Here is a 16,403-nt window from a genome sequence, read left to right on the forward strand (position 1 = left end):
GGTATTAGTGAGAGGACTTGTGTCCCATCATTGCCGTTATTGGGAATAATTATGCCCCTTTCATGGGGTCACAGATTGTGGTCACTGGGAGTAGAATATGTCCTGGTTTAAGTGGAGGCAGACGATGCCTCATTATTGGTGTCATTAGGAGGAATAGTATCTCATCATTAGTGCCCCATTATTGATATTAGTGGGAGGAATAGTGCCCCATCACTGGTGTCAGTGGGTTGAATAATGCCCCATCATTCCTGTCAGTGGGATGAATAATGCCCCATCATTGGTGTCATTGGGGGGAGTAGTGCCTCATCATTGGGGTCAGATGGAGGAATAGTGCCTCATCATTGGTTTTATTGGGAGGAATTGTGCATTCATTTGCATCAGTGTGAGGGATAGTGTTCAGTCATTGGTATCAGTGGGAGGAAGAGTGCCCCATCACTGATGTCAATGGAAGGAAAAGTGTCCCATTACTGGCGTCATTGGGAGGAATCGTGCCCCATCACTGGTGTCAGTGGGAGAAATAATGACCCTCATTGGTATCAGTAAGAGAAATTGTGTCCCATCATTGGGTGTCATTGGGAATAATTATGTCCCTTTGTTGGGGTTAGTGAATGGAACAGAGCCAGATAAAAGAAAGCAAAGGGCCACATATGGCCCCAGGACTGCAGTTTGGAGACCACTGTTTTAAAGGATAAGTTAACCTTTAGTAACATGTTACACCCATATTTAGGCAAGCACCTGTGCCCCTTCACCGACCCATGAGAGCAGGTGGGGGTTCCTCTCCCTGCATCCACTGTCAGGTTTTAAAAACAGCCCCGCCCTCATAGCCGTGTCATTCTGTCACAGAGATCTGTGAATTTATGAACTGTAAGTCCCATATGCCACCGCAGCAGATGAATCATAGTTCTCAATGAACTTCAGTAAACAATGGGGTGGCCCCTAAAGGTTGCACATCTAGGTGTCCTGAGATGGTCAGTAGAGTGGCAACCTCAGCCTGGACTCCAACCAGGCCACTCCCCCAACACGTTTCACTCCACCCCCGGAGCTTAGTCATGGGGATAGGGAACACATACGTATGGGGAGTATTTAAGCATCATTGGTAGTCACTCAAAGAGGTAGCAGGTGTAAGCGATTGATTATGAAGCTACTTTCACATGCTAAAAATAGCGCATGTGAAGAGCCTCTCCTGTCACTCCAGTGTGAAAGCCTGAGTGCCTTCACCCTGGAGTGGTGTGCTTGCAGGACCGTTAGAAAAAGTCCTGCAAGCTGCATCTTTGGGGTGCTTTAGGAGCGGTGTATACACTGCTCCTAAAGCACCCCTGCCCACTGAAATGAATGGGCAGCGCCGCCGAAGCGCATTCAAAGCGCCTCGGCAGTGGCACGTTTAACCCTTTTTCGGCCACTAGCGGGGGTTAAAAGCGCCCCGATAGCACCGCTGAAATGTTGGTTTACCGCCGACGCCCCCCCCCCCCCCCTCGAACCCCCCCGCCGCCTCATTGGGAAAGTGCCCTTAGGTGTTGTGTTTAGAAGTGAATTTTGTCAATGCAATTAAGTCTATGATGCTACTCTCTGTATAGTACATAGTGTTGTGATGGAAAAAAGTTAAATATGTAGATGCTAATACTCTCTGTAAAACCAATGAATCGAAAAACTTTATTCGTGTGCGTGTTAATGAAAATAATAAAACATTTGTAATTTAGTTACATTTCTAAACGAGTATTTTAATTTGCTCTTGATTACATTTTTTTAATTTTTTGTTATTGTCTGCTATTGTGTATAAAGAACACAAATAGAATATATGCGAAATAATCATCGCTCAGCAGCACCCTTGCAGTTCACTGACACTCCCTGCAGCTGAGTAACTGTCTGCCTTATGGAGATACAGGCAGACAGCTGTCAGCAGTGTTTGCAGGAGCCTGGCACTGCACCGGCCATCCAACTAGTAACAGATGCAATGCTTTTCAGGCTATAAAGTAAAAAAAAAAAAAAAAAAAAAAAAAAAAAGAATACATGCACATTTATTTTATATGTAAAATCATGCACAATGAATTATTATTTTTACTAAAAAACGTAGCCTTTAAAATGACATTTTGTAAAGGTTCTGCAGTGCCCGGTCATGAGGCACTGGTTGCATTGTCCCTGGCAAAGGTGAATGGATATGTAAGCACAGCAGGCTAGGCAAACCCTCCTTCTACATAGTCTCCCTGAATTAATTTTGTCAATATACTTTACAAAGGCAGAACCCCCCCCCCCCCCCCCGAACTACTGCTTCAACCAAAAAAACCCTACCCCAAAAAAAAAAACAGAAACCCCTGAAGCCTAAACTGACAGCAGCTTCAAAGAAAGGCATACACATTTCAATAGAAAGCTCTGCTGTCACAGTGACCACAGAGCTCACACTCTAATGCCCTGTACACACGGTCGGACATTCCGAAAACAAAATCTGTCAGATTTTGGCCAAAACTTGTCTTGCATACACACAGCAGAAAGTTGTTGGAAAATCCGATCGTTCAGAACAAGGTGATGTACAAGACGTACGACGTGGCACTTTGTGCGTCGGAATTGTCTACACACGATCGGAATTTAAGCGATCGGATTTTGTTGTCAGAAAATTTTATATCCAGATCTCAAACTTTGTGTGTCAGAAATTCAGACGGAAAAAGTCAGATGGAGCCCACACACGATCGGAATTTCCAACAACACAATCCGATCGCACATTTTCTGTCGGAAAGTCCGACTGTGTGCACAGGGCATTACAGCTTCGCAAAAAATCTGCCAAGTGTTGTTTTTGTTTAATTCTCCAGCATAGTGCTGAGAACTCACCTGGCATTAGTCCAGAGAAAGTAGGCTTATTGCACTTTATATCTACTTCACAAATTGGATTACTCAAAAAGCAATACATCCTCTTTGGAGAAAAAAGCCGAGATACACAGAGCCGGATGTCCTATGTATCTCGGCGGTGCTTGGCTCCTCTCGCAGTCCCACCCAGCCCTATGATGGACATAACACAGGTCCAATGGCAGGACTGGGCGTGACTGTGAGCAGAGCGCTGCCGATATATACATAGCCGAGTGTACTCTGCTAGGCTCGACTCCTCTCACAGTCATGCCCAGTCCCTGTGTTATGGCCATCATAGGGTGGGACTGGACGTGACTGTGAGCAGAGCCGAGAGGAGCCAAGCCTATCCGAGTACACTCGGCTATGTGTATTTCGGCGGCGCTCGCTTCACTCACAATCAGCGGAGATTGGCGTAGAACACACACCCACGATTTTAAGGGGAAAAAAAGTGTGTGTTATACGCCGATAAATACGGTATATCTTGCAGACTCTATTGGTGAGCGCTCTGTGCTGAGTTCCCGGGTCTCATTATGAGATGTCCCTACTGTGAAAGAAAACACAAAGGTGGGTAAAACACTCAAATTCCTAGGTAAACAGGGATAAGGAGCTCTGTCAGGAAAATTATATTAATGTAGCATTCAAGACATATAAGAGGGCAGAGGCTGACTGAGCCCACCAAGCTTCACATGGTCTGTACCCAGGTTTTAGGGATCAGTGCACCTAAAAGTAATGTACATGGTACAGTATAACAGTTTTTTTTTTTTCCGTTCAACCACCGGGCTATATAAAAGAAAAAAGAAGAAAAGTCTGACATGATCCCTGCGTCAACACACGCAGGGATGCAGGGATCTCTCCCGCTATTGGCTGAAAGCGCTGATCGAATGCTGGATTTCCATTTGACAGAAGCTGGTCATTAAACGGACTTCTGTTGAATAGACAGTAGGACACACAGACTAAAAGCGGCCTCCTGAACCGGCCAATTTTCGACCCATTTTTCCTGGGCTTAAAAGTGGAGGGAATGAATAATGTGCACTGCACAGTAGCATAAGACTTACCGGCAAATGGAAGGGAAGCAGTCCTGTAGGCCTTTTTTCTTCAACAAAGATCCTTCCAAGCAGTACATAATAATGTCCATCACCTAAGCATCAAATACAAATACAGTATAAATAGGGCAGACTTGATGGACCACTTGATCTTTATTTCTGCCGTCGCTCTTCTATGTTTCAATTTCGCACAACAACCTTGTAAGCAAAGTAGATGACATACCTTCTAAATTTTTAAACATATCAAGTCGTTTGTTTAGTTTTACTTTTGGACAAAGTGAGGTTTTAGTTTTTTTGTGCCATCTGTATCCCATTAGGGAGAATTCCCTTTACATTCTGCACTGTAGAAACAGGAAGAAGAAATCTCTCCTAAATGAGAGGAATTCCCATTACAGTTGTCACAGCAACAATTCTCCTCAATGGAAGATCCTCTGTTCTCAATCCAGCGATAAATTAAGATTTTTGATTTTTGATAACTATCTTGATCACATGGACAAATTGAGACAGTGAGCCACTCTATCCAAAACTAAAAAGAAAAGTTTGGGATTTAGATACACTTTTAAATAATAGGAATGTTTTTTTTGTTTGTTTTTTCCACAAAACCTATGTACCTCCCTCACCACGATCATTAAAATGACGACAGAGGTAGACTGTAGGTGTCGCTCAGTGTCTGGGCCTGTGCAGTAATTTCTTGCCAGGCAGCCCATTATTGTCTATGACAGTCACCAAAATGTGTGTTTTGTACAAACCGCAACTCCCAGGAAGATGCCCAGCCCTGTGCAGGCAGAGGCAGGGAGTTGGGAGATGCTCCTACAGTCTGGTTTGAGGTCTATGTGTACAATTTTAATGAGGAAGGTGGTAATATTGAACAAAACTTCTCATCTTTAAAATGTATATAGCTCCATCATATCATGTAGCACTCTACAAGGTCAATCTTACAACAATGCTAACAAATATAGCTTATACATATACAGTGCATTCGGAAAGTATTCACAGCGCTTCACTTTTTCTACATTTTGTTATGTTACAGCCTAATTCCAAAATAAATTAAATTCATTAGACATGATTTGGAAAGGCACACACATGTCTATATAAGGTCCCACAGTTAAAAATGAATGTCAGAGCACAAACCAAGCCATGAAGTCCAAGGAATTGTCTGTAGACCTCTGAGACAGGTTTGTATCGAGCCACAGATCTGGGTGTATCACTGACCCCCGAAGGAGCTGCTGGTTTTACTGGGCTTACCGTTACCTTCTTGACTGCTTCTCCATCTAGGGTTTCCCGTGGTAGATGGCCCAAAGAAATATGGAAACCGACACTGAATCTTCTTTTGGGTTATTTATTTAAAGTAGAAACAGAGTCTCTCGTTTTAGGGTAGAGGGTTAGGAGTAAGTTCAGGTAGTTTGAACTTCAAAAAATGGAAAGTCTCTTATAAGAAAAATCCAGAGAATAACCGTTTCACAGCTGGATTTCACAACCCCCGATAGACCTCCTCTCACTAGGCCTAGCAGTCGGAAGGGTGCCAAAAAAAGTCTCTGCCTCAGACTTGAGCATAAAATACTTGAGTAAAAGTCTCTGCCACAGACTTGATTGTAACCGAGGGACATAGACAAATTTAAAGAGCTATCATACGATACCAGTATCTCTCAGCCGCTCCGGCGATACCGTATGAGTGAAGTTCCATGAAGTGTCCTTCAACTGAGCCTCCAGGCTCCTTCAGAGAAGCCAGCCTTGCGCATGGCCTTCTCCTGAAAAGTCCTCCACTAGGGTTCCTCCAGTTGCTGGGCCTCTCCCTTAGATGAGACGGCACCGGACCACCTTTGAATCAATAGGCCCCGATATCCATTTAGGTCTGTCCCTGCAGTTGCGTCGCCACGGGCTAGCCAGCCCCGAGACTTGGAAATGAATGGTTCCGCACCCCAGGCCAGGAGGGCCATGGGTGCTGGTCAGGAGGACCAGAACCAAACAGACAGAAAATAACCTATCGAACAGAATAGAACAGCCTAAGCCCGTGATGTCAGTACCTTAAATACCACCTCCCAGAATGCACAGCAGGAGAACACTCCCACTGGGCCAGTTCCGAAAGAAACATGGCATTCAATCCACCCAGCTAGACTGCATTCTCAACCTTGCAGACGATGACAGTGACACCTGCGGCCAAGAAGAACCCAGTGCAACCCAGCCAGACTGGTACTGAAACCATAAATTTAGTAAAATTAGCCCCAAAACCCAACTGTGGTTTCAGGAGATTTAACTTTGAAAAACATATAGCACATGCTCGTCAGAAGCCAGCGCTACATGGGGAAGGGTACATAAAAAATTCTGCAGCATTGAAGGTCCCAATGAGCACAGTAGCCTCCATCATCTGTAAATGGAAGAAGCTTGGAACCATCAGGACTCTTCCGAAAGCGGGCCACCCCGCCAAACTGAGCAATCAGGGGAGAAGGACCTTAGTCGGGGAGGAAACTAAAAACCTGATGATTACAACAATGACAGAAAGTTTCTCTGTGGAGAGAGGAGAACCTTCCAGAAGAACAACCATCTGTGCAGCACTCCACCGATCAGGCATGTATGGTAAAGTGGCCAGACGGAAAACACTCTTCAGTAAAAGGCACCTGAAAAACTCTCAGATCATGAGAAACAAAATTCTCTGGTCTGATGAAACAAAGATTGAACTTTTTGGCCTGAATGGCAAGTGAATTGTCTGGAGGAAGCAAGGCACCGCTCATCATGTGGGGATGTTTTTCAGTGGCAGACTGGGGCAAAAGTTCATCTTCCAACAGGACGACGACTCTAAGCACACAGCCAAGATAAGAAAGAAGTGGCTACGGGACAACTCTGAGAATGTCCTTGAATGGCTCATCCAGAGCCCAGACTGGAACCTGATTGAACATCTCTGGAGAGATTTGAAAATGTCTGTGCACCGATGGTCCCCATCAAACCTGATGGAGCTTGAGAGGTCCTGCAAAGAAGAATGGGAGAAACTGCCCAGAAATAGGTGTGCCAAGCTTGTAGTATTATACTCAAAAAGACTTGAGGCTCTAATTGGTGCCAGAGGTGCTTCAACAAAGTATTGAGAAAAGGCTGTGAAAACTTATGTACATGGGATTTTTTCTCCTTTTTTTAATTTTTTTTATAAATTTGCAAAGATTTCAAACAAAACAAACTTGTTTCACCTTGCCATTATGGCGTATTGTTTGTTAGAATTTTTAGGAAAATAATGAATTTATTCAATTTCGGCTGTAACATACATAATAACAACAAAACAACTACAACTACAAAACAACTACATAACAAAATATGGAAAAATGTGAAGCGCTGTGAATACTTTCTGAATGCACTGTACAAAAACGAATAAAAAAGAATAAGCATTAGAGGGTTGATTTACTAAAAAGGCCACATAGAAAAGTAAACGTTCAATTTCAAGAGCTTGTTTACCTTGCAAAGTGAATGCTAATAAATAGTTGAACTTTTAATAACCAATAAAATAATAATAAAATAAATGACATGTTTTTCTAGCATGTGACTGGTTGAATAAGGTAAACATAGCTTTACCTTACCTTAGCTAGCCCAGTGAACGCTCACTTTACAAAGACAGCATTTACTTTTTAGGTAAACATTTTAACTCCTTCAGTAAATCAACTGTTATGACTGTATACAACAGCGTAGCATAAAATATACAGAAAAAATTATTCTCCAAACAAAACTAAAAAATAAAAGTGACCATAAAAATTTCTTGGGAATAAGAAATAAGAATTAGAAAGTGATATATGGTGACCATCTGCGCCTTATCAAGTAGTGGCAAAAGTACGTATGTACAGGTTCGTGACTGAAGAGAATGTGTAATAGAACGTGTAATGTGTAATAGAACAGGAAATTGTCTAGAGAGGTGAGTTTTAAAAAAGTGTGATTTAAAGTATAAAGAGTTAGAGTGCGCTGAATGGGAAGTTCCAGATAATGGTTGAGGAATGTGGTGTGTTGAAGGTGAGAGTATGAAAGATGACCAGAGAGGAGAGGAAACGGTCATGTTCAGAACAGAAGCTGTACTTGTAACCGTCTTGAGGAATTAATGAGGAGAAGTCGGGCGGTAACCTGGATAGAGTGTTATAGAGTGATAGGTCTGAACCATTTTCTCTTCTGTTAACAGGCAGCCAGTAGTAAAGCGTGGTGGGGGGAGAGTAGCACATTGGCAAGGAGAGGAGAGGTAAATGAAGCACCTCCAACCCTAATTTACAAAGGGAACACATGTCTTCTGACAAATCTGAGCTCTATTCCTCACCCAGATTTGTCTTCATCCTCAGGTGTCTGCAGACATCACATTCTAAGTGTATGTATAGTAAAAACGTTTTTTTTTACGTTTTACATAGAGTAGGGTAGGGTTAGAACCTCTTTAAATGTTTAATGGCCAGAAGATTCACCTTCTCTATTTGTACTGGTGTCCACTGTCACAGACAAAAAAAAAATATAGGGAAATCTGTTGTTTCTCTGGGAGGAAGTTTAACCCTTCAATATTCTTTTGAAAACATAAAAACAAAATTTTGGGTACATACACTTTATTCTTCATCCTACTGGAGGACTAAAGACTAAGGTCTGTTAAAAAAAATCTAATGTCTATGGGTACCCTGAACTCCTTTTGGGGCAGCTACAGCTATAAATGGCTCTGCGTGCTAGTAAAGTCTTTTTTGCAAATATGATTGATGTATACTGTATATTCTTAATCTGGTCCTTAAGGAAAGAAAATTTCTTAATCTATCAGCTGCTTTAAAGTAGAAGAAAAGCCCAAATTAACTATTCTTAACCTCCCTTCTTCCTACTTATCCTGCCTAACCTGAAGAAAAAAAGGTGTGTGTATATACCCCTTTTTAATCTGCTCAGGTCCTGTGAGCTAGCAGCTCTGGCTCCCTTATGTCAATGAGGAGTTGCTAGAGGGGAGGGGAGGGTGTGCCAAGAATGGCTGGGCCATGGAAGCCTATGGGTAATGTCGCGGCTCCCGTAATTGCCAGCCAATGATGAGCGCACGCTGAGCCAAAACTGCAAGATCACACGACTGGACCAGATTAAAAAAAGGCAAGAATACAGATTTTAAAAAAAAAAAATTATACAGGTTAGGTAGGATAAGCACTTTACTGTTCAGAGAAAAGGTAAATGGAAAAGGTCTTACTTCTGGTATTGATGTAATTGGTCCCCCAGTGAGCCTAAAATTCTATCCCCCAGGCTATAGGTTACAGAAGTAGACTGGTGCTATCCTTGTGTGTAAATCAGGGTATACAGACACCGATATTCAGCCGGTTCAGTACCGCTGTCTGTTCAACAGAAGCTGGCCAAACAAGTGGCTTCTGTCGAACAGTCATGCTGGAAAACCAGCATTTGATCAGTACTTGCAGCCAATGGCTACAGTGCTGATCAGTGTATTCTAACAGGAAGAACCCGCTGTCAGAATACAAACACACAGTAGGAGAGATCCCTTCATCAACATTGAATGTATTGATGCAGCGCAGAGATCTGTGAGGTTGTTTTAGTTCATTATGCTGGTTGGAAAAAAAATAAAAAATCTGTGTGTATACCCAGCTTAAAGTGTTTGTAACATTTAAAAAATAAATCATGCCCAAACCCTTTCTTTTATCCAGCCATAACACACTGTGTAAGTGTTTGTTGAAAATGATGCCTCTAAATAACTTTTTCCGTTCAAGTGACTCCCGGCCGCTCTGCTACTACATCTACAAGCTACAGTGGAAGGGCCCCCCGATCTCCCTCTGACTTCAGCTGGGGGGGTCACGTGACCACTGTGCTGGCCGCTCAGCCCCTCCCACTCTAGCCCTTAAATGGGGGGAGGATAACATCCAGTAGTCACATGACTGGCCTGAAGAGATCTGAAAAAAAGTATTTACAGGCATCCGTTTCAACAAACACTTACACAGTGTGTTATGGCTGGATAAAAGAGAGGGGCTGGCAGTGATTTTTTTTTACAGTTTACTTTACTACTCACACACACACATGAGCTGACAGGCAGGGAGGGAGGGGGAGAGAGGAGAGCTTCAGATGACAGAGGGATGTAAACTGACCATGGTAATCGGAGTGCAGCAGCCATGATTACTGTGGTCAGTGCACAGAGGGGGACACAGGAACAGGCAGGATCAGCCAGGTTTTTTACAGCTTAGAGAGGGGCAGATTACACAGCACAAGCACTGTGCTGTTTAAACTGCTATAAGGGAACAGACGGTTACAACCACTTTAAGTATCAGCTCTGTGCTGGATCAGAGCTAAAGCTCTCAAATAAGCAAAGCTCATGCTCCATGCTGATTAGAGTACAAGCTCTGACTAAGCAAAGAATGGGTTGGACAACTGCAGAGAGACCATTGCTCACACAGATAGCCACAGTCCTTTTCTGCATAATACAGACTGGGTGGGGTGGGAGAGAGAATTAGGTTTGTGGAAACGACATTTGCCATTTAAATTTTTATTGCACATTGAATATATCTAGATAATGTTATAAGAAGCTTCAGTTGGGCTTTAATAAAATAATGGGACAATTCTTTTAACATTTTTCTCAATGCTGGCTTAGGCAAGGCAGCACTGCTTTGATATGTTGATAAATGAGGCTTATGAGTTAAAAGGATTTTGGGCTTTATTTTGTGTGTGGCAGGTGTTATTAAAAAAGGAGATGTCATGGGGGTTTGGTTTCCATTCTATACTGGAGCCTAAAAGAGTTATTAGTGGAGCTTCTCATCTCTGTGAAATTTGAGATCATCTTGCTTGGATCCTGCAGTTGAATGTCTTCTCCTCTCTGGACACATGCTACAAAATCAACAGTCCTTTACCTGCACCTCTCCAAGTATGCTATTACTCAACTTGTGCTTACATCGCTTGTCCTAATCAACAGAAGGAAAGTTACTTCTCACAAAGGACAGAAACATGACAGTGACAGAAATTCCTATACCTCCACCAAGAGATCCACGACATCAGATGGCATTTTCTCGATCAGGATTTCTATAACCCTCAGAATCTCTCCCTTCGCTCGGGCCAGAGCAGTGGTGTGGATATTTTGCTGAGATTGCGTGTTTGCAGCCAGAGCCGTGTGCCTGTGGACCTGCAGAGACAGATTATAACACAACACAAAAGAAGGAAATCATTTACGGTATATTGGGAGTTGCAACGCAACGAGCAGCTACAATTCAGGAAAAAATACACTTGAGACGAGTGAATACTTGCTTTCCCTGTCTAAACCATACACATCCATATTTTTTATTTGATTTTGGAGCCCCAGTTGCTGGTGGATCATTTTATGTAACATCCAGCTGTCAGTTTGCTGTTGCTGTGGGCAGCACAATACTTTAGTGGTTAGTGCTTTTGCTTAGTAGCACCTGTGTCCTGGGTTCATTTTTCTATCACAGCCGCTATTCCTATGGCATTTGTATCCTGTCCCTATGGGTTTTCCCTGGGTGTACCAACTTCTTGCTGCAAACCTTTAAAACATACTGTTAGGTCAACTGGACTTCGCTAAAAACCTACCTTAGAGCATTGGCTTTTGGAATATATTCTTCTAGGGTAGAAATTACCTGTTTAGGGGTGTCATATCAAGCAACCTGGGAATGTAAACTTTTCAGGAAAAAGGTGAAGTTAAGCTTCAAAGTAACCCTGTCACATAATTCTTAAAGGAGTTCTAAGGTCACAGTCATTTATTAACATCAGCATTGTAATAGCAATACAAACTATAGTTATTTTCTAATATATGCTTACTTAAAGAAAAAGAAAAAAATCGTGTTGTGAGTGCTGCCTGCCTATAGGCCACCTCTTGCCACAACTTCCTAGATTCTCTGCATGCTTTGCAGATTCTCCTCTGCTGTTTACTTTCGATTTCTAAGGACTACATATCCCAAAGTACCTTGCTGCCTACAAGCAGTGATTCATGTACTGATAGCATAGCTCCCAAATGTCCCTGATTTTGACGGACTGTCCCTCATTCAGCACAAAGTCCCTTTTTCCTCATTTGGGTCTGATCTATATAGTTGTATATTAAATGCAATATTTAATTATCAAAAAGCATTTCCCAGTGCTAAACCTTTCATTCAATTTCTAAATGGCTGCATTTGTAAATTTCAAAAGCCATTATAGAGGAATAGTAGAGGTAAAAAAGCACTTGTGTCTTAACCAAGTGTTTCTCAACGTTTTTTTCAGTCAAGGTACCAAAATTCTGCACAATCCTGAGGCCCCCCATTCTAAAATGCAAAAAAATGAAACTAATAGTTTTACATAATGCAGCAACATCTGCAATGTAGGACACCCAACATTAGAGGCAATTTACTCTTCCAAAGAAAATACACTTTTGTGTGCTGGTATTGACTACCATTCCAATGTCTCTCTCCCTCACTCTGCTAATGTGACCCCAGTGCTGACAGAGAGGGGCAAAAAAGAATGTTGTGCAGTTGCCCAATGTCCTCCTTATGAACTGATGACATCATTGGTTGTCCGGACAAGTACAGCTGGAAGATAGTAATGGTGCACAATGAAATTCTGTGGCCTTATGCAACTGAAAAGCAAGCTTCAGCTACCCGCTGGCTGGTTTACAATTTTTGGGCAATTTTTTGGCATTTTGCCAAGGCACCCTGGTTGAAAAAAGCTTTAACCAATTGTTTATTTATATAGAATATTTATATACAATTTTCCTTTAAGGGGGGCGTGGCAGGGGGTATGTCCAATGCCTGCATACTTTTGCTAATAGGTGTCCTTCGTTCCCATCTCAGAAAGTTGGGAGGTATATGATAGATCCTTCTGAAGGGCCTCCTCTCAGCACCTCTTTAGTTCAAAAGGCAGGTTCTGTGAAATGTGTGACACAGCCGTGCCTATTCTCAGGGCATATTCAATACAAGCCACAGAATTCAAGGAAATAAATGTGTGTAGATTTTCACAAAGTAAGTTTAGAAAATTGTTCAGATTTATACGAGCAGGCTAGCAATACTAAAATAAAGTTGAAACCAATGTGGAGGTGGTGAGACTGGGATGATTTGTTGCCTGATACCTACCCATTTAAATGCAATGTATTCGATGATTTTAAATGCAAGTGGTTTACTTGGGTTTTAATAAATGTTTTATGGGATTAATGCACTTTGAGGATTTTGGCTCTCTCTCACACACATGTGATGAGACGAGACCTGCTGATTGCAGAGTGATACTACCAGGTGGATATTTGCCTCTTCATGAGAGTGAAAGGTAATTTAATCTGGTGAGTGCATTTCCATAGGGGAGATAGCTCTATTTAATCGCACTGGTGGTGGATATAAGGTGTATTATCCCTGGCTCTACTCACCTAGAGAGTTGAGTGTTAATCACAAACTTTCCTGAATTTAATCACTCTGAAGATTTATACACTGTTATTTGGACAGTTGTATTTACTTATGTGTATGATTTTGAAAGGTTTGCCTTATTTGCATGTTTGATTATATCACTTGCAGATAATCGAGTGTTCACTGCATAGTAGCAGTGGTTGTGCCACTGTGGAATTGATGATTGATTGGTACACTAATATTAATGTCACAAATTTTTGGGGGATTATTTAACCAATTACGGACCAGCTGCCATCGTTATACATCAGTACTTTGAGGTTCTGGCAGCAGATAGATGAATGAATAATCTACAGCAATCTAAGATATTTGATTGGTTGCTACCCGTTACAATGCATTTTTGCAGTTACAATGATAGGTCAAGTAGGATGTGTCTACACAGGACACGGACTGCCCACAGGTCTGATCCAACCAGATCAATGTGTTCATCTCAAACTAATTTAAACATTTATAGCTCTGCAAAAACAAAGTTTGGCTCCTATAATGCAGTGGGAGCTTCCCTCTTCTCCAGCATGAACTGTGTTAATGATTTCCATAATGTAGGGAAGAATGTTAGGTAAAAGGGTTAGATATTAGCTGTTCTTGTGAAGAAAGCAGGCTGAAGTATTAACTGATCAGATGTTGTGCTCCTACCAGCTCCACATTTTACTATATCCTGCTTTATAATTAGACAAGAGTTCTTCTTTAAATACTTCTTTGTAATACAGTGGAGCTTCACTTCATACATTACTGTTATTTGTACATGCATAGATCTTTAAGAGTGCCATCGACATATTGGATGTCCCTCTGAATGATAGGGTGATCAATTGGATTTCATTTCAATTCTGTCATAAAGGATAGTAAACTGGGCTTAAGGAACAGAACACTCTCCGGGGAATGAGAAAACCTTCAATAATTACAGCTGCTGCCTCTAATTGACTGTGTGTAACATTCAGAGGAAACAGCAGACAGGAAAGTTATTACAGGATGAGAACATTTCTCTCATATTGTTGCAATTGAGTCAGGCAGTAGGCCATGTACACACAAGTCTGCGTTTAATGTAGAGCCTATTTGGCAAGACACGCAAGATAAACTTAAAGAGGAACTGCAGTCTGCTCACATAATTTGTAATAAAAAAAATCTTTGCCTTTCTGAAGCTTCCCTCTAACCACTTTGCATATTCATTTTATATATATATTGCGATTCTGTACTTGCCAAATATGCTGCAGAAATCTCCCTCCACTAAGTCTGGCTGCATCCATTTTAACTGTGGGCAGCTGAAGCTGCTGCCTGTTCACTTCCTGGCATAGTTTCACGAGAGTGAGAGAGAGCTGTGCATGATATCATAAGCCTAGGCTTTTTACCAGACAAGAAATAGGAAGTGGGATGTATATAGTACTATCCAATTTAAAATAACAAGGGCAGAAGATTTAATAGATGGAAAGATGAAAAAAATGACTGAAGGTCCTCTTTAAGCCATGGGGCTTCATGTCTATTTAACTAACAAAAAATTTTACATCAGGTCTTAAACACTGCCAAAACTAATACCACATATACAGTATGTACATGTGATAAAACTCTAACCCATAGGTGCCTGTTTACTTCCCTTGGTGCCCAGGCCAGAGCTTAACAAATGACCTCAAGTTCTTCCCAAGTTGGCATTAAAGAGACCCTGTTAGGTCTGTAAACCATTCAAAAGGCAATCAAGAGAAGAAGGAGGTAGTATATTCAGTTCTCCCGTACGCCATGACTACTACATCCCCTCTATTCCAGCACCTCCTCTGTCAATCTTTTCATCATTTGACACTTCAGGGAGTGTCGTTTGCCTGTGTCTCCCCAGTGCCGACAACTTCTTATGACACTTAAGTCACCGCCAAGCCCTGTAGAGATCTAGAGGTCAGAGAAAGGAGCCTCTCACATGGTGGGGATACAATACGCCTGGTAGTTTCAAAGGCTAGAGAAACTGGGGGGAGGTTGTAGCACTGAAACAGAAGTGAGGTAGGTACCATGGGCCACTGAAGAAGGGCATGTACTACTAATTCTCTTGCAGGCAAATGGCCTTTTAACTTGGTAAAATTGTTTCTTGAAGCCCTGCCAGTCCTCACACAAACTCGGCTTCAAAGGACTCAACAATCCAACTTGACACTTGGGCTTTAATGCTATATTATTGAATGGTGGGCGGGGGAGTTTTACAAGGCTGGTAATAGGGTCTAAATTGTCTCTTTAGGCAATACTTTTTTGATTGAGTAGGAAATGGGTAGAACTTCTCTTTTTACTTTTTGCTGTTTTTATCCTATAGGGAAGATTTCCCCTTACTTCTGATCCCAGAAACACAACAGGAATCATTCACTGTGGGTCACTTTAGACACATGTGCGGCACACAAGCCACAGCATATAATTTGTCACTCAATTCACCTAACACTAAATTATCTTTCTGAATTAATTCAACACCTGTTAACTACATCACAGCAGCTAAAGCTTTTTTTAAGTTTTGGACAGCGTGAGAAAAAGTTAAGGTTTAGACTGCAGTCTATGCAAGACAAAAACAGGGCAGAAAGTTGGGAGCTGAAGCGTCAACATGGCCACAAAACCAGTAATAACCAGTTAGTAGGTTCCAGACCTTCTTCACTTTACCAAAAGTGACTGTTTACAACATTTTACCTCACTTCTTGGTGAACATGGTTATTGGGACAGGAAATAAGGAGAAATCTCTCCAATGGGGGCACTAAAAGCATTAAAAAAGAAACTGACAAAAGTTTTAAGCATTCTGCTCTCTAATCTAAAAGAAACATATTGTTATGAACTGGGCTTTACTAAAGTAATCAAGACAAGTACACCTAAATAGGAACATGGCCACTATATCAGCAGGGGGGACCTGTCATGTGGCACACTCAGAAGTGGGAAATGCTGAAGATTATTTAGCCCCCTCAGTGCTCTGCAAGAGAGTGAAGATGAGAGTCACGCCTATTGGATTGTTATTAATAGTCTTCTTCTGCAGGGTGCCTTTTTAAATTTGTCTTTCCTGGCAACAGATTTGTTCTAAAGGACACGTGGCAAATACATTCCTTTAAAATATAAACTCGTTTTTTTAAGCCACCCAAAACCAATAAATTATAGCTCTTTCATATTAGTTGCAGAAATTGATGGTAGCGTCTGGTGTAAACAAAACATTTATATACTTTAACAACTTTGTACCAGTTTATGCATC

At 41.7% G+C, this 16,403-nt stretch overlaps 1 protein-coding gene across 1 annotated transcript in view; it reads right to left on the minus strand.

The window, feature by feature from the left end:
- WDR7 (WD repeat domain 7) overlaps positions 1 to 16,403 on the minus strand; it is a 597,600-nt gene that overhangs the window by 130,795 nt on the left and 450,402 nt on the right. Inside the window, 2 exon segments of the mRNA XM_077462962.1 lie at positions 3,891 to 3,973; positions 10,816 to 10,965. Of these exon segments, the coding sequence (XP_077319088.1) occupies positions 3,891 to 3,973; positions 10,816 to 10,965 (233 nt within the window).

Source organism: Lithobates pipiens, unplaced genomic scaffold, assembly GCF_037356315.1.
Source record: "Lithobates pipiens isolate NorthernLeopardFrog02 unplaced genomic scaffold, aLitPip1_a1.2 Scaffold_3, whole genome shotgun sequence".
In the NCBI taxonomy this organism is placed as follows: Eukaryota; Metazoa; Chordata; class Amphibia; order Anura; family Ranidae; genus Lithobates; species Lithobates pipiens.